The 19344-nt window shown below is 28.9% G+C and overlaps 4 protein-coding genes across 4 annotated transcripts; 3 read left to right on the top strand and 1 right to left on the bottom strand.

Annotated features, from left to right (window-relative positions):
* The first annotated feature begins 123 nt into the window (after window positions 1–123).
* Window positions 124–836, top strand: LOC103572573 (uncharacterized). Its single transcript, XM_008551221.2, has 2 exons — window positions 124–453; window positions 538–836. Exons 1-2 carry the CDS (start codon window positions 142–144, stop codon window positions 772–774), a joined length of 549 nt encoding a protein of 182 aa, XP_008549443.1. The 5' UTR covers window positions 124–141; the 3' UTR covers window positions 775–836.
* Window positions 837–1589: 753 nt separating this feature from the next.
* On the top strand, window positions 1590–3458 carry LOC103572562 (zinc finger protein 845). The gene is made up of 2 exons (XM_008551210.2): window positions 1590–2000; window positions 2173–3458. Exons 1-2 carry the CDS (start codon window positions 1698–1700, stop codon window positions 3157–3159), a joined length of 1290 nt encoding a protein of 429 aa, XP_008549432.1. The 5' UTR covers window positions 1590–1697; the 3' UTR covers window positions 3160–3458.
* Window positions 3459–3934: 476 nt separating this feature from the next.
* On the top strand, window positions 3935–15901 carry LOC103577372 (uncharacterized). The gene is made up of 5 exons (XM_053740015.1): window positions 3935–4315; window positions 4433–5465; window positions 8174–9560; window positions 12051–12351; window positions 12418–15901. Exons 1-5 carry the CDS (start codon window positions 4010–4012, stop codon window positions 14554–14556), a joined length of 5166 nt encoding a protein of 1721 aa, XP_053595990.1. The 5' UTR covers window positions 3935–4009; the 3' UTR covers window positions 14557–15901.
* Window positions 15902–15921: 20 nt separating this feature from the next.
* LOC103577371 (glutamic acid-rich protein) lies at window positions 15922–19320 on the bottom strand. Its single transcript, XM_008557978.2, has 5 exons — window positions 18961–19320; window positions 16876–18710; window positions 16621–16812; window positions 16328–16515; window positions 15922–16227 (listed from the first exon to the last, which is right to left on the bottom strand). Exons 1-5 carry the CDS (start codon window positions 19127–19129, stop codon window positions 16059–16061), a joined length of 2553 nt encoding a protein of 850 aa, XP_008556200.2. The 5' UTR covers window positions 19130–19320; the 3' UTR covers window positions 15922–16058.
* Between the last annotated feature and the right edge of the window lie 24 nt (window positions 19321–19344).

The raw sequence follows: 19344 nt of genomic DNA, 5'->3' as shown, positions 1-19344 counted from the left end.
TAGTCTAGAAATTTAAAAATAATTAGAATTTTTTCTATTCAATATAATTAGACTTAAGCGACATCAAACGGTAAGTAATTTTTTACATTATTAATATTAGATAAAAAAAAAATTTATGTCAGTAGAAAATTAAGAAAGACAATGGAAGAATCATTAGATTTTTTAAGAAAATTGCACAAGACCTGTCGAATTTGTTTCGAAGAATCAGATAATTTGTCAGCAATTTTTGAAAATGATAAAGAGACTCCGAAATATCCAGGCTTGGTAAAAAAAATACGCGAATGTTGTGACGTTGAGTTAAGTGAAGACATAAGTGAAATAGGTATTCCATCTTTGATTTGCGATAACTGTATTGAAAATGCAAAGATATCTTATAAATTTCGTCTGCAATGTCGACATTCAGAGTCAACACTACAGCTGTATCATGAGGAATTAATTCAAAGTAACCTTGAGGTGAAGGAGTCATTAATTAGCAGTAAAATATTTATTAATTTAAGAAACAAATATTTGAATATTCAAATATAATTTATTGTTTAGAGTTTACAAGAACAAGAATTTTCTGAGATAAGTGACGTACTGAGTCACTTATCAACTCAAGATTTATCAACTTCAATTGAAACTGATGTCGAATATGAAAATGAAGATGTTGAATCTGATGATGATGGTAATGATGATCAAGCGAAAAAAGTTACAGAGCTGAGTAATGGAGAGACAGAAAATGATGATTTAGTTGTTGAGAAATTATTAGAAAAATTGATACAACCTACCGCTTAAATTTTGAATATTTTTTCATATATCATTAGTTTTTTTTTACTGTTTAAAAACTGACAGTAGTAATTTTTAATTATTATCATGATAAATTAAAAAATAATTATAATTGTTTAAATTAATGATCATTCGTTAATTTTAAATTTAGTTCAAATTAATTTCTCATAATTATTTACTTATTTTTTTTTTAAGTAAAACATTAATTATACCATGAACGAATCATTAGATATATAAATTAATAATCATTGTCATACTTTATGCATATAGATAAGTTTTTTGTATTGATATTGTTCAATTTATGATTTATTATAAATATATACTGATAATTAATAATTAATATATATTATAGTACAAAAATTTCTTAATTCATAAGTGTGAATGTAGCTGACAATTGGCAATTTTTCATGATCCTAAAGTTGGCAGTCAAAAATTTACGGTTTTTTTTTTCAACCAATTACAAAAAAATTAAGAATATGGACATGTAGAAAATTTGAAAAACTATATATTTTTTTTGTCATTTATTTTGAATAAATTTCGAAAATTAGATGTCAGCTAACTTCAGTATTATAATTTTTTTAAATTTATAATAAATGAATAAAATTTGAGCTGAGTTAAAATAAAAAAATGCGTATTTGGATAAATGCAAGATACGTAATAGTGAATTTTTTTTTCAATGTCATTATTTTAATTACTTTATTTATTTCAAATTTTTAAATTGTCTCATCTGCTACATTCACACTCATCTTAATTTACATAATAATTAAAAATATAGATATATATTTTATAATTAACCTTTTTTTTGACTTAAGCGACATCAAGTGGTCACTTTTTCCCTCTATTATTATTATTGTTATTATTATTAATACTACGTGAGGTCTTTGTTATTTATATTGAAGTTTGAAACATTTGCTAATCGTAAAATATCAACAATGGAGGTGTCAGAAAATCTATCAAAAAAAATAAACAAAATTTGCAGGATTTGTTTCATAGAATCAAGTAATTTGACGCCTATATTTAGCAACAATAAAGTAGAAAAAAAATATCCAGGTTTGATACAAAAAATACGTGAATGTGGTGGGATTCAGTTACGAGAAGAAACAGGAATTCCTTTTTTAATTTGTAATAATTGTATAGAAAACGCTAAAATTGCATATAAATTCCGGCTCCAGTGTCAGCATTCAGAGACACGACTGCAATTATTTCATGAAGAATTAATCCAACGTAGAATTCAAGTAAGAGTTTAAAAAAATAAAATTCATTACGTTTAAATATGATAGTAAAGTTAGCGAACATCTGACGTTTTTATATGTAATTAAACAATTGTATGTCTGCTACATTTAAACTTATCATTACATATCAAGTTAATTAATTGTTAAGTCTGAGGAATTTTATTTTAAATTTCAGATAACGCGCGAGCAAAAAAAATTGACAGAGACAGCTGGTTCTATAAGTGGAAGTGAAGCTTCGAGGCTGGTTATTGATGAAGACTTTGCATCATCATTAAGTGATGATGCAAAAAGTATTGAAAGAATTAATACTAAAAATGATAAAGTTGATGGCGATGATTTAAATTTGAAAAAAAGAAAAGAAACTGATGATAAAGATGAAAAAATTGAAGTATGTAATGGTAATAAACGGAAGTATAATCGCAAAATAATTGAATGTCATCAGTGTCATAAAGTTTTTAAAAGTCTTGAAGCTTTAGCATATCATTCATTTAATGATCATGGAGAAAAATATAAATGTTTCTGGTGCCCAGAGACTTTTGATACCATGGGGTTGATGAAAATTCATAAAAAAATTCATGATCGTCGATCTCGTGGTAGGAAAATAAATAATAATGTTTATGATGACATCAATGTGCCAGTAAATGAAGACATGATTCAAAAATCGACATTTAAATCTAGGATTGAAAAGAATAATAATGACGATGATAAAGTTAATGATAAAAATAATGCGCCAGCAAGTGTTGCAAAAATAATTGAAAAGAAAGAATCTAGATCTCGGATCGAAGATGATAGAGATGATGTAAGACATGATGATGGTACAGAAGCAATTAAAACAAAAGAAGAAAAAAGATTAAAATTTTGTCGTTCAAAAAAATGGATAAGAAACTTTATTTTACACAAATGTGACATTTGTAAGAGTACATTTGAAACAAAGCAAAAATTGAATAGACATAAGCGTAATCATATATCCAAAAATATTTGTAATTTATGTAATTGTGCTTTTACGACTGAAAGTCGGCTTTATATGCATCAACAAAGTGATCATTCTTCAAATAAAACTGACGTTGATGAATCGAGAGTTTGTTTTTTTTGTAACAAAGTTTTTGCATCAAGTAAACGTCGATTTATACACGAGAAAAAGATTCACTGGGAAATACGGTAGTGATTGAGGATTTTAAAAAGTATCTTGCTTAATTTGTCATAAAAAATTTTCTTTGAACGTTTTATTTTAAGTAATTAATTGTTGAGAGAATTATGGGAAGTAAAATTTGTTACTTGTAAATTTTGTAGTTGTAGTTTTTGTTTATTGCCAGTCATATTTATTTTTTTAATTGTCAAAAGGTAATTAAATTATTCGTAATATTAACAGATTAATTTATGAAATAGTAGTGGGTATAAAAAAAACTTCAGAGTAATTTAAAAAGAATATATAAAGTAAGAACTATAAAGATAATTTTTTATAACTTGAAATACAAAATTATTTAATGAATAACTAATTAAGTTTATCATATTTTTTTTTTTAATTTACATTCAAAAACTACTGGATAATTTGTCAATCAGTAGAAATTTAAATGAATTTCTTGTACTGTAATTTTAAGATAAATTATTACAATTTAATTAAAATTTTGTCTCAATAAAAATGACAAATATTAAAATATATATAAATAATTACAATGAAATTGTAACGTTGATAAAAAAAATGAAATAAATATATTTATAAAAATAAAGACTTTTTTTTGAAGCTGTACTGTTTATCTAAATTTTTTAAATATTAATTTAAAAGAAGCGGGAAACTGCAACTTTTGGAAATTCAAATCTTTCCCGCGATTATTAAGTTCTACATGAGCGCCATCCCATGGTCACATAATATAATAAATACAATACAATTTTATCATATATATTATATATATAATATATATATACATTTTATTCGCCGAGAACTAAGTCCATTTTATTTGTTTTGATTATTTCAAATATATAATAAGTATCAAAACAAACGTGTGTATATAAAAATGGAATATAAAGTGTCAAACCTTCTAGTTAATATTGACAATATTTGTCGCGTATGTTTGACTGAAAATGCGAATTCATTATCGATATTTTGTCAAAATGAAACGGATGAAAAGTATCGAGATCTTTTAAATAAAATTCAAGAGTCCGGTGGGATTAAAATCGCCGAAGATGATGGCTTACCGACACTTATATGTTCCAAGTGTATTAATAATATAAATATCGCTTTTAAAATACGCCAACAATGCCAACGCAGTGACACATTGTTACGATTATATTATAAAAAACTTAAAGAGTCTAACCTCAAAGTAAGTATTAATAAATTATTATTTAAATAATTAATTAGCTAATCACTTAAACTAACAATTTTTTTAAATTTCACATTTAAAAATTAAATATTAATGTTTTTTCTTCCCATAAATCAGACCATACATTATCAGGAAACGCTTCAACCCGAGCTGATACCCCACGAAATTTCACAATCCAGCCAGGACTTGTTCAATTACTTGGAAATCCAGAGTATGGACGCCGAGGAAGTTGTCGTTGGTCAAGAAGAAGTACCTAGTGTCGAAAGCGCTGAGATGACTGACGACGAACCGCCGTCATATAAACTAAAGTTGCAGTTACTCGAGATCGGCAGCACAGCCAGTAATTCATCAATCGTTAATTCTCAAAATTCGCGTCCGCCAAAAACTCAAAACAAAGTTTACCCAGAGCATCTAGGTGCTTTCGAAGCTCTAGCCTTCGATCCGAACCAGTCAAGTGGTAAAAAGTACACGTGTTCAATATGCGCACAGGGATTCGCTTCACTTAAGATATTGAGACAGCATCGAAAAGTTCACAAAGACGAATTGTATGTTTGTAAAATATGTCCAGTACGCTGTGCCAAGGCAGAAGAATTAGCGATGCATCTTAAGTCACATCAGCTGACCCAAGAAGCTGTTGCTGCTATACAAATAAATAATCATAATAATCCAGACGACTACGGTGACTACGATATGATCGACGATCAGCAGGAAATAGATCGATATAATGAGCAGTTACTGAGAGATGACAATTCTGACGGAACAAGTTACAAAGCCGGAAGTAAAAGAAATTTATCGGATGGCTATAAGATGGATCTTTCATCTAAAAAATTATTATTACCGAGTAATAGTAATGATAGTAGTAATCATAGTAATAGTAGTAATAATGGTATTATACATAGGTGTGAAATTTGCGGTCAAACGTTTTTAAAAGAAAAAGGATTAATGCGACATCGCGCTTATCACGAATCACGAGTTATTTGTGATATTTGTGGTAAAGTTTGTTCCAATCAAAATTGGCTTGAATCACACAAAAAATTAGCCCACAGTGGTAATACTAAGTCTGAAACAAATACTTGTTCTTATTGTAAAAAAACATTTTACTTTAGCGCTCATTTAATGTCACATTTAAAAAGAGTACATAGAGCTTTTAGTTAGAACGACTTTTAATTCTTGTTTTTGGTTTTTTTTTTATGTCAAATATTATTTTTATTTAGCCGAATAGGTAATTTTCGTCAGAGTAATTTTTCACTTTTTTAAAAGTATATTTAAGTTTTATTTTTAAAAATTTCTTATTATAAAAACTAATTATTCAAGTCATTTAATTATTTTAGCGGATGTTACTCTGATGGATTTTTTACTCATGTCGGCTATTTTTCATGAGTGTAATAGTAAAGTTAAAGAAACATATATATCACATATTATAAATATATACATATATACTTAATATTTGTATTAATATAAGAGTTTATGTTAAAAAAAATATTTAATAGTTTAAAATATTTCGAACAAACGATTTGTAATCGATATTAAATAATACTATTAAATAGTAATTTTATAATTATATAAACTAACAATTAATAGATTACTATTATTATATAAGTTTAATTTGTTTTACTAGAGAATTTAATAAAAAAGAAAAAAAGTATTCAGTCAACTTGTAACAGATACATGCTTTATATTAATCAAATTTATAGCTTTCTATTAGACTAAATTTAAATAAAAAACAAATTAGTTTTAGAAAAATAGTTTTTTTTTTATTTTATTGTTTAGTTGACATTTGACAATTAGTCGTTCTGTTTTGTTGTATTACTTTGTGTTTTATCATAACTATAAATAGAAAGGGGATTAACAAAAAAAATAAATACTCATTTAAATAGTCGATAATTAACCGACTTAATGGCCACAAATATTTATTAAATTATACAACAATAATTTTAATAATTTAATTAATAAATGTCCGCTTGGAAAATAATTTTTTTAGATTTTATTTAAACATTTTATAAATTAAATCTTTAGATATTTTTTTTTTATTATCATAATTTCGCGGGTTTTTACTCAATAACTTACCGATATTCAAAGGGTGCATTCGGACATTATTCTCTAACTTTAGGTCTAGCCAAGCGTTGTCATTTAGCGAGAGCTAGAGCTAGAGCATTTTCGAATACACCCTAATTAATATATCTGTTGACAAAAATAATTTTTAATAAAATGATTGAATTTGACGTTAATTTACTGCCCGAATTAGAATGCAAATTCACTTCAAAAGTTGACTAGAGAAAAGTTGTCGTTAATTTTCAGGCACATTCTATGTCAATTTATTGTTAATTTGACTTGAAAAATTGTTAAGTATATTTTTGTATCGTCAAATTGTAGACAATTTTATGTATAAATTTGCTTACCTTCTGAAATGGTAAGAAGGAACATTACCGACTTTTTTTTTCGTTTAATAAATTTACCATCCCAAGTAGCACATTTGCCTACTTGCCTTTGAGACATCTATAAGATATCAGTTTTTAGGCAACTTTTTGACAAATTGACAAGACAACGATATGTTGACAAAACGATCAGAAATTTATGTCCCCGAAAAAATATCTACTTAAAAGACTTAACAGAAGTGACGAGAAAAAGTGGTGAAATTAGACATCTAAATTACCTCTTAATTGAAATAAGACAGGAAAAACAATACAACTCGGGTCTGTCTCCAGAACCAACATTTGCATGTCGTATTTATACCAAAAAAGGTGGCTTTGAGACAAAAAAAAATTTTTCTCATCCTTTTAAAAGATATCTTTAATAAATTTTAAAGTTGAATCTGTGTTACTGAATTATTTAAATTAAAGAAAAATTCGGGCAGCAGATTTCAGGTAATATTAACAACAAGTTATCGTGAATTTCAAGCAAAAGTGGCTCTTAGGGGATATACAAACTCTATTATCAGTTTAAGAATACTCATTGTCATTAATGCCTGGCGCCCTATTCAGTTAAGATTCTATATCTATAATTTGGGGGACCGGGCATTAATGACAACGAGTGAACAATAGCAGCAGCAGCAGACGTGTTAATGAGTCAGTCTGTGGATTAACATCTTCTATCTTTCTCTTTTTAGTCCCATTACATGGACATTAGATATTATCACCCCAGCAAGAGATTAGACTTCGGGTGACGTCAGTTTTTCCGTGCACTCTGGATGTCTTACATGTTATATGTTCTCCCACTTTTCTGGACGCATGCGCACTTCATAAATGTTCGGTAGTGGGGACAACTTCCGAGATCTATTCTTTTATTGGGACCACAATACTTTGAACTTAAAAGCTCAAGTGTAAGCGCTGCTCATAATTTCTGACCACACTGATCACAGTTCATTTAAAAGTCGGACGTCTTCCGCATAAGTGATTTTGGAAATACAGAGTGCTAAGTTACTGTAAAGCAACGAACTTGTGTAATTAAATACGTCTTTCATAAACATTACGTTGAAAGTATTTAATTTATTGTGTGTCATAAGATTAAAAGAATTCAAGTTATTGATCTAGAGCGTTTTTTTAAAAGTTATACGTCTTTTAAATAAAGTGATTTTTAAATAAATGCAAAGCTTGTTAAATTACTGAGAAGCTAAAAAATAAAATTTAAACTAAGTGATAACTCTATCGTCCACACTTGGTAAAAGAAATTATTTGAGTTTTTATTTCGGTCCAATAACAATCAAAGAGGTATTGATCGAAATGTCGTCAATTACAAAAGGTCACTTGATGTCTGCAATTTTTGAAAGTGATACTAAAAAGTGTAAAAAATTATTGAAATCAAGTAAAGTGTTACAACTTCCTATTCTACGTGGTGAATATAATATTTTCAAAATGGCAGTGAGGCGTAAACGTGTAAAGGCGGCTGAGTTATTGGCTAAAAATTGCATTAAAATAAGACATAAAAAATTGGATTGTTTTTTGAACACCCTGCTCCACGATGCTGTTCGATTGGGACAGCTTAAAGTTGTTAAAATACTTGTGAGTAAAGGTGCTGATGTAAATGCAAGCATTAGAAATGGGATGACTCCTCTTCACATTGCAACTAAACGTGGATATCTCAAGATTATGGATTATCTTCTACGTAATGGTGCAGATGTGAATGCAAGATGTACAGGACCTTATTGTGTTAGATTTACGCCCCTACACTTCGCTTGCGAATCGAAAAATCTTAAATATGCGAAATTATTACTAAAACATAATGCTTCTGTTATTCCAACAAACAATGATGTTCATCCGATTCATATTTCGGTTTGTTCTCTTTATTTAAAAATGACTCAATTGTTATTGGACTATGGCGCAAGTATGGCTGTTAACAAACGATTTCATTTGGATCATTTTCAAATCAAAGGTTTTACAATGGGTTTCAATGCTCGAGGATATACGAGGAGAGAAGAAGCTACAGTACGATACGGGGATGACAATTTAACTTTATTACACCACGCAGTTACTCGTCATTCTATACCTATGGCAAAATTATTATTGGCATATGGAGCAGATGTAAATATTTTAAGCAATACTGGTTTATCTCCATTGTCAGATGCTGTAGTAGACCATAATATTCAAATGGTTAAGCTCTTATTAAAAAACGGAGCTCTTGTAAACTACGATTTTGATGGCTGTAAAAAGATAGTAATAAAAAAAGTTATTAAAGACCGAGACGGTATAAATATATATTATTGTAAATCACAGTATAATTTAGCCGATAAAAAATTAGAAATCATCAAATTACTAATTGATGCAGGAGCTAGCAGCAAGGTATCAGATGGTGACCATAGTCTTCTCTTTTACTGTATTTGGTTCGGGTATAGAGAAATTGTTAACTATCTTCTGTATCACACCGATTTCAATTTCTTTTTTGTACAGAGCTATCCAGTCTGTCTTGCTCTTTTTAATGAAGATCTTATAGATGAAACTCCAGAGATTGCCAATGACACAGAGTATATCACAAAACGGAAGCTCGAATTTAAAGAACTTCTATACGACTTGTTAACAGATTATCATTCGAAATATTTTTTAGGTTTCCCGGTAGATATCGAGAGAAGTTATCAAGACTTGATTGTAAGTCCATTTAATCTTGAAATCACAGAAGAAGAACATAAGGATAGAGTTGAACAAATAAAAAAAAAAATTAAAGGAGTTGTGCATGATTTAAAACGTGAAAAAATTGGTGATAGTTATATTACTTTTTATCATATTCTTACTGTAGAAACGTACCAATTAATAAGGTTTGGATTAAATGAAGATTTTAGAGCGTTACGTATAGATGATTACAAAGAAAAATATTCTATACATTTTAATTTTCTAAAAGCTAGGATACGATATGCCGTTAACAACAGCTTATCACTGGAAAAATATAATAAATTTGTTTATTTTTTATTCAAAAATGTACTACCATATGACTGTTGCGAAAAAATTGTTACATATTTAGATTATATTAAATTTCAAACTAGACCTGATGTTTTAAGTAAATAAAAAAAAAAAAAAACAATAAAAAAAAAATGGTTTCTTTATTTCTATTCCTTATCCTTTTTGTTATATATAGATATAAAAATAAATAAATATAAATACATAATATTAAATATACAACCCAAAATCTCAACTCATTTAATTTTAAGATTAAAGACAATTCATAAAATCAAATCTGACAGGCTTTATCTCATATATTTTTTTATCGAGAAAATTAGTTAACAACAGTAATCAAAAATGTATAAATAAGAACTGTCATGTGATGTTAAGTAAACCAGAAATATTTAAAAACTAAAATACCTTATTAGCCGACAATTTGACAACCAGTTGGAAAAAAAAATTGCGGTTAATTTTTCCTCAATTTAAAGGTAACTTTTTGTACTAGAAAAAAAAAAAAACCCTAATAAGAGTTTCCTTGAATTTTTCATTAAATGTCCGTCAACTTCGGACTTTTCCGTTTTTGACGACAATTTGTATACAATTGAAGAATTATCTAATGCTCCAACCAAAAAAATAAAGTTCTTTAAATCGAGAAAAAAACTTGTTGGAAGAAAAAATATACATATAGGAGAGGAAAGTCACCGGTGCTAGGCAACAGCAGCGGGAGTAGTTCGACGCTCGCCACTAGATCGCGCCCAGCCGCTGTGGTGTCCCTGGCAAGATATACATCTCAGAAGTGTTATATTTCAAACTTGATGGGTTAACTCGCACAAAGACTTTTTAACTTGCTCATGATTTGAAATTTAAAATTTAACAATCTTCTACACTCATCTTTTGATTTTTTTACTTGAGATTCTTTTACTTTTTCCTGACTTTTTGCTCTGCGAAAAGCTTTTCCAGTTCATCGTCTGAATCTTCGAGTGCTTGGAAAATTCTCACTGTCACTTTATTGTCTTGTTTTCCCTTAACACACACACTTTTTAAGAAAAATGATTTAATCCATGCTAAATGCGTACTTTTACATTCGACGCGTCCATTTATACCACGTTTTTTTACTAGTTTTAATTCAGATCTCTCGATCATGAACGATCGATGTCAAAGAATGCCTGCAAATATCAGTTTATTCGCTAAAAGGGCGTATATTTTGAGATACGCTCTTTTAGCAAGTAAAATATATGATATTTGTTGGCGTTCTTCGACTGGATTATTTTCTTTAAAAACTTGCTCTTGTTAGAAATTCAAATTTCGCGGTTTTTTCCTCGATAACTTACCGACGTTTAAAATAAAAATTTAGCGACATCACACGTTCATTTAACATTTAACATATATTATGTATTGTTATTATTATACATATACATATATATAAATATATACACACATATATATATTTTTTTTTAATGAAATAAAAGGATTGTTCTCAACTTGGAAGTGTACTTGCGTATTCGATCGTTCAATTCTCAGTTGCTCAACTAAAAAAATACTGAAATAAAGTAAAATAAAAGTAAAAAAAATATCGAGGCTTGGAAGCCATTGGATCGAACAAAGAGACGAGTGAATTATCTCTGTATTTTATTTAATAATGGAGTTAACAATCAATGTGGTGGTAAAATATAATTTTTAACAAAAATGTAGACAACTGAGTCGATAAATATTAAGTACAACGACATGTAATGAATATATATATATATATATATGTATGTACATATATATAACTGATTGGATTATCAACAATTGTGGTATGAGTGCAAGGTAAGTTGAGAACCATTTTGTTGTAATTTTTTTTATTATCATGTATTTTTAAAAATTATGTTTTGTTTTTTTAATGATTACATAAAAAACAAATTTAAGTTTTTCATGCAAAAGTAAAAGCAGCAGATTTTTTAATTTTTTTATTTTAAATTAAACAAAATTGTTAATTAAAAAATATTCAAAGCTTCAGATGATTTTTTAAAATTATCAAGAAAATTTTATGATACTGAAATTAAATTTCTAATAATTTTTGGATTTTTTTCCCAGCGATTAATTATAAAATATAAATATTTGAAAAAATGCACTTACAGTTTTTCGAATTCTCTACATGTGCATATTTTTAGTTTTTTTTTTTTTGTAATTAATTTATTGCCAAAAAAATCCAAAAATTTTTGATGATCTGTCAATTTCCAAATCATAAAATTTTCAAATTTTTTTTTTTATTTATTTATGAAATTTAAAAAATTTGACATCTGCTAATTAAAGTATAAGAAAATAAAATAAATATTGATATTATTTATATTTATTTTTAACAGATAAAATAGGTATTTATAAAAAAGTATCATAATGAGCGAGTGTTACCTGGATTTTGATAGAGTTTGTAGAATATGTTTAACAGAGTCACAACCTTTAACATCATTGTTTTGTAATGATTCAGTACCAGGTGTTTTTCCAAGTTTATCACAAAGAATATCAGCATGTGGAGCTATTGAAATAAACGAGAGAGACGGATTGCCATCATCAATATGTGACAGTTGTATTTACAAAGCAAGTGTGGCACATGAATTTCGTGAACAGTGTCAGAATTCTGATGCGCGATTACGTCTCTGTTACGACAAACCAACTCGCTTACAATCAAATGTAATAATTAATTTATCAAGTATATAATTATCCTATTACCAATTTCCAAATTAAATCAAATTACAGTTTCAGGACTCAAGCACTCAAACAGAAACCGAAGAGAGAGCAATGGCTAAAAATGTTAATTCAAATTATTTTGTTAAAGAAGAAATCCAAGGATTAAGTCAAGATTTAAATTCAATAGTTTATCATCAGAATCCACAAGTTGATGTAACAGACAATCAAATAGTCTCTGAAGATAAATTATTTCTTTGTAATATTGGGTACCAGGCTAAAGAATTGGAAAAGGAATCAGCGATGACTCAAGACTCTGTTCATCATCAAGACTCTGCTCATCATCAAGACTCTGCTCATCACCAGGAGTCTACTCATCATCAAGAACAGCACCAGATTGAACATCAGGAATTACAGCATCAAGTTCTAGTTCCAGAGTCGCAGCACGTGTCCATCCAAGTCGCGATGGAAACTGAAGATTTGACGGAAAATGTCAGCACGATAAGCGAAATAAAACCTGCTGCCACAGAGTACATCACTGATGAATTACTGACAAATGATGAGACTGGTAACGAAGACGAAGAATTGGAAGACGATGACGAGGAGACTGATGCCCACGTTGCCGAGTTTGAAAAAGAACAAGACATTTCAATAGAATTAGAAGAACACAAGTGGACTGGAGAGATTGAGGAGCCGGCACCCAGCAAAAGGTTGACGCGCAAAGCTAAAGACATTGCGGGAAAATCCTACAGCGTTGATGAACTTGATGAAGATTTGCCTGATAATAATGACAATGACGATGACGACGAGCCTAAATTCAAATGTAAAGTTTGTTCCAAACGTTACAATACGCAGAAGGGTTTAAAAAATCATTCTCAAGTTCATGATAAAAAGCACAAATGTTCTGTATGTTTTAAGTCATTTTACAATATTGAAAATATGGAAAAACATGCGAAAGTTCACGATTCAAAGCCTCATGCGTGCCAACTCTGCCACACGTCTTTTACAAAACCCCAGAGTTTAGTCCGGCATTTAAAAATCCACTCGGAAAAATTTCAGGGCAGTAATAATAATAATTTAAAGAACAATGACAATGGCACAGTATCAATAGTAAGGACTGAAGATACCGAAGACGATGACGATGGCTCTCAGACAAATGAAACAGACGAATTTGACAGTGCGCCTGGTTTGTACAAATGCGGTGAATGCAATCAATTTTGTTCCACATTAAAAAATTTAAAAAGACACTCATTGATACACGGTGACAAAAAATATTCATGTACGGTTTGTAAAAAATGGTTTTTCCGACCAGACACGTTGAAAAAACACGCCGAAAAACATGGGCATGGTTTATTAGACAATCTGGTTGATGAAAATAAATTGTATGAGTCTGATGACGAGACATTTAATCGCAGCAATTCTACTACCGGTAATAATTCAAACGGGACCAATGACCCTGACAAAAAACTAGACAGTGATGAAGATGCTTCTGGTGAATACAAATGCCAGCACTGTGACAAAGTGATGGCAACTAAAAAAGGACTAAGACGTCACGTGTCAATGCACAAACCAAAAGCTGAACCAGTAACATGTGAGATTTGTAAAAAAGTGTGCGCTAGTCAGGCCAGACTTGTTCTTCATCAAAGAACTCACAATAAGCCGAAAGAAAAAGTACCGCGGGAATATCTTTGTCATATATGTAGCAAGGTATATCCGAGCAATTCCTCGCTGACTTATCACATGAGGACACACACGGGTGTTAAACCTCACGTATGTCAGACATGTAACAGCGGGTTTACAACAACCACGAGCCTTGCAAATCATATTCGCATACATACTGGCGACAAGCCCTTCGTTTGTCACGTGTGCAGTGCCGCGTTCGCCGTCAGCTCGGCCTTCAGGCGTCACTTGACGCGTCACACTGGAGAAGCTAATTATCTGTGCAAAACATGCGGCAAAGCGTTCAAGAGACTCAGTACACTCAAGGAACACACGTACACACATTCAGGAGAAAAACCTTACGTTTGTAAAACCTGCGGGGCTGCTTACAGCCACAGTGGAAGCTTGTTCGCTCATCAGAAACGCTGCCGAGCTCAGTATGGTGAGATGGTCAACTCGGAAAATAATCATTCGCATATTTCGCATCATATTAATGTTAGTAATGTGCAGACAGCGGTCAGATCGCTTGCTGTCATTGGACAAATATTTTAATTTATTTAATCATGTGTTAAAAACAAATTCAAAAAAAAGGTTGGTGGAAACTTATAAATTTGAGACAGAGTAGAACTCGGGTGGAATTTTTTTTGAACTTTTGTAATTATGATTTTGAAGTTGACAATCAAAAATTTTCTGTTTTTTTTTTTCAGCAAATAGGAATTTTGAACTTTTTCGAAGCTAAGGTAAAATGTAGAAAAAATTTTCTTTTTTTACTCAAATTTCGCTCATTAAATCCTAGATAATTTTTTTTTTTATTATTAAGTTACGAAAATTCAAAAAAAGTTCCACTCGGAATTCTAATCTGTCTCAAGTTAAAAAATTTCACGTTAAATTTTTTTGGAATCTTTTTGGAGCGAATTTTTTTTCACACGGGAATTTATTATTTATAATTTATCGGTTGATATTTTATTTACGCTTAAATATTTTTAAAAATCATGAATTCTATAAAAAGACAAAATATAAATTTTTAAAATTATTTTATATAAATTTATTAGTTGATATTATTTTATACTTGAGTATCAATCTTTGATTTAAATAAATATATAGTATAAATATTTTTAAAAATTCATAAAGTTTGTTTTAGTATACGATAAAAACTGTAGATATCCTCTATTGTTCTCCATATCGATTCAGTGATAATATTCGTCATCGAAAGGAGACTGAATTATATAATTAATATAATAATAATTAATATTAATATCTATTTTATTTTTATCTTAATATTTAAGATATATCACCGAATCGCTGCCTCATCAAATCTATAAACTAATGACTAATATTTTTTTTTACTAAATCTAAATAATGACGATGACGGCTAAGTAGTGATTTACTTTAAAAAATTTCAAGAGTTTATTCATTTTTTAAAAATATATTTAGTATATATTACGCAGCTTCAAATAATTTTATTTACTGTACAAATCGTATCAACTTTTATTATACTACCATATATATATATATATATATATATATATATTTTTTTTTTAATAGCCAATTTTTTGTAACTCCTGTAGTATTTTTTCTTTTTTTTGAGAATTTTATAAAAGAGAAGAAATGATACTGAAGTTAGCAGACGTTTAAAATTTTTTTGATATTTTTGGTGAAAAAAAATTGCACTTATAGTTTTTTTAATTTTCTACATGTGCATATTTTTAGTTTTCTTTTTCTAATTGATTTGTAGAAAAAAAAAGGCGTTGTTAACTGTCTGCTAACTTCAAGATCGTGGGAAGAAAGAAATTATAAATTTATCACGTGAGAATTATCAATTATAACAATAAGTTATTTGATACAAAAAAAATGATCAATGTATGTATAATTTTCTCTATAAAAACGCTTAAATAATTTCAATGTCTTTTATTTATTTTATATGTTATAAATATATGAGTGTCAATGTAGCAGATATGAGACAATTTTTAAATTTTTATTCTACTTACATTGTATTTATTTATTTAAAAATTCAAAAAATCGCTCGGACAGCTACATTCACACTCAAAAAATATTCATTCATTGTCACTGTTATCTGATTCGCTTTTCTTTTGCAGTAATTTAATACGCCGCCATACTGACTGCGGAGTTCTATTTAATCTTTTAGCTAAAACTTTTTGTGGATGTTTTACTGTTGGATCATTTATTATTTTTAATATAATCGCATCTTCTTCTTTAGTATATCTGCAACATAAGAATAGCAATCATAAGAAAAGAAGAAATAATATATATATATATATATATATATATATATATAATATTTATCTATCTTTTGAATACGCACCTTGATTGTTTGTGAGTACTGTACAAGTTTTTGAATCTACCATAAACACTGTACAGAGATCTATTAGGTAAACCATGGGCTAAAAATTGAACGAATTTTCTTCGTTCTTCATATTTTGAAAGAAAGTAAAATCCTTTACGTTTACGGAATATAAAGGGATGTACTAGAGCTTTTCTCCAGTCGTGTACCTGAACAAATAAATATATTTACATGTATAAAACAAATTATTTTTAAATATTACCAATTAGCGTATGTTTAAATATTTAAATTAAAAATTTTGTTTGGAAAATTACCTTGCAGAACCTCTTCCAATTATGACAAATTCTATTGTCTTCTTCTGGAGTAAACGTTCCCGTTTTCAGTGGCGCGTAACTTTCGAAACTTTTTTTTTCTTCTTTAGAAAGACTACGAGTACCTGCATTTTTTTCTATGTTATGTTGTGGTAAGACATGATGGATCAAATTTATTCTAAGCTCTGCCAGTTTCTAAATTAACAAAAAATATTTATTATGCAATCAATAATAATAATAATTGATTTGTATACTTACTTTTGATTCAGTTAGATTTAATTGCTGCATCTGAAGTTCGTCTTCTTCGTCGTCAGATTCGGTCAGCATCTTAGCGATAACAGGAATTTTTTCAAATATCGATTTGTGCCTTCTTTTGCGCGGCACTATTTCTTCTTCGTCATAATCTTCATCATCTTCTTCATCAGAAATTTCAGAATCCGTTATACTTTGTTGTGTCTTTTCCGTACTTTGGCTTGGTTTATTATCACTCCTACTTTTTGTTTCATCATTACTAGCTTCGCTATCACTTGATTTATTCAAAATCATTCCATCATCAGAATCAGACTCTTCCTCATTTTTATTATTAATTCCTCCGACATTTTTTTCACTCAAACCATTTTCAATTGACCCAGACTCTGGATTATTTTCTTGTAATAAATTATTTTCAACAGATTCAGGTTCGGAATTTTTATTTTCTATTTTATCTACCGATTCAGTAGATTCTAATTTTCCCAAATTTATTTTTTCTAACAAACAAGTATCCGCAGCATCATCTTTCTGCTCTTCATTCAATTCCTTGTCATTCAATTCATTATGATATTTCTTTTTCTTTTTTTTTACTGGTACTGCTGTAGTATCACTTTGCTCATTCACCAGCTCGCCGTTTTCAGCATCATGATGTTTACGTTTCTTCTTTTTTATTTTATTAGCAGGTTCAGTCAACTCTTCTCTGTCTATTTTCATTTTTTCTAGACTATCTTCAGTCTTAACTTTGTGCTCTTCAATCAATTCTTTCTCCCTCGGTTCCCTAGATTTCTTTTTCTTCTTCTTAATTTTCACAGCATCAGCTGATGCATGCAAGTTATCATCTTCTGCTTTTACTGACACACTTGCAACAGCAAAGTCATTATTTTTTTCATCAACTGGGTCATTTTGTTCATTTATCAAACCACCAGTATCCAAATCATCTACATCACGCTTTCGTTTCTTCTTCTTTTTCTTCTTCACTTCAGTGCCCACTTCTACAGCAAATGATTCTTGTTGAGTCACATCAGATTCTTCTTTACTGACTTTCATCTTTTCCAAAGTATCTGCAGCTCTTGGTTCTGCAGATTTCTTCTTCTTTTTAACTTTAACTGCATCAGCTGATTCCTGCGATTTATCATCTTCTGCTTTTACTGATAAACTCGCAATAATAGAATCAATATTTTGTCCATCATTTAAGTGATTCTGTTCATTAACCAGACTACTAGTTTCTAAATCATCACGCTCTCGTTTCTTCTTCTTTTTCTTCTTTACTTTATCAGTATCCGCTTCTTCAGCAATCGCTTCTTGTTGAGTCCCATCAGTTTCAATAAATTCATGCATTTTTTTCTTTTTTTCTAAAGATCCAGCCTCCACTTTACTTCCGTTATCACATATTTCTTCTCCATACTTCCCTTGTATTTCTACCTCATTATCACACAATTCATTGCGTTTTTTCTTCTTCTTCTTTTTACTTTCACCATCCATGCAAAGTTTATTTTCAAGATCATCTCCTTCATTCCCTAGCTCTGCATTTAAATTTTCTTCAACAGCATCAATGTCTTTATTTTTTTTCTTCTTTTTCTTTTTCTTAACCTGATTTTCATCAAACTCCTGATGATTTTCAACTGCACTCGATACTTCTTCGAGCTTTTTACTGTCCAATAAATCATTTTCACCAGAAATATCTTTCGTTTTTTTCTTCTTAATCTTCTTAACTACTTCTCCATATGCGTCATCATTTACCACTTCTTCTTTTACTTCTTTCATCTGCTTCACATTCGAATCAATCGAATCTACCGTCTCAGTATCATCATTTTTAATTATCTTCTTTTCTACAAAATCAATATCTGAAAATATAAATTAATTATTTTTAAAAAAGGTATCAATTAAACGCATCTAGAATTAAAAATTTAATGGTAATTTTACTAACAAATTATCCATTAAAAAAAATCAAATTTTGACTAAAAAATTTCAAAAATATTTTGTATGCAATTCAAAAATTTATTTTAAATAAATAATTTAAAAATACAAAATTTTCAAATCCCTGCTGTTTCCTCTGTCACAAAAATTTCAAATAAAAAAATTTTTATTTCTTACCATTATTATTATTTATTTTTTTTTTCTTACTGCTATCATCGCACAGCGAATTATCTGATGAAGAATCATCCGAAGAGATATATTTTTGTGATAAAAAACCTCCTTTACGATTGCGTTTTTCTTTTAATTTAAATTTATCTCCAGCCTCTTTATTAATAATCCCATCCATTTTTAAATAATTTAAAAATCATAAATTAAAATTAACTAATCTGAACACAAACACAATCAATATATATTTTAATAAGTACACGTATGTATATAAAAATATTTATATAAACTATTTAATTTAATAAACGAAGACCAATGACAACAAAACATCGCACGTGTTTACAAATTTCTAGGTTACAATTTAAATTTTAAAAATAGAATTCAAAATTAATCTAC

The sequence above is a fragment of the Microplitis demolitor genome, chromosome 6 (genome assembly GCF_026212275.2).
Source record: "Microplitis demolitor isolate Queensland-Clemson2020A chromosome 6, iyMicDemo2.1a, whole genome shotgun sequence".
Taxonomy (NCBI): Eukaryota; Metazoa; Arthropoda; class Insecta; order Hymenoptera; family Braconidae; genus Microplitis; species Microplitis demolitor.
The sequence above is the reverse complement of the archived record's forward strand: the minus strand, read 5'-3'. Positions and strand labels throughout refer to the sequence as shown.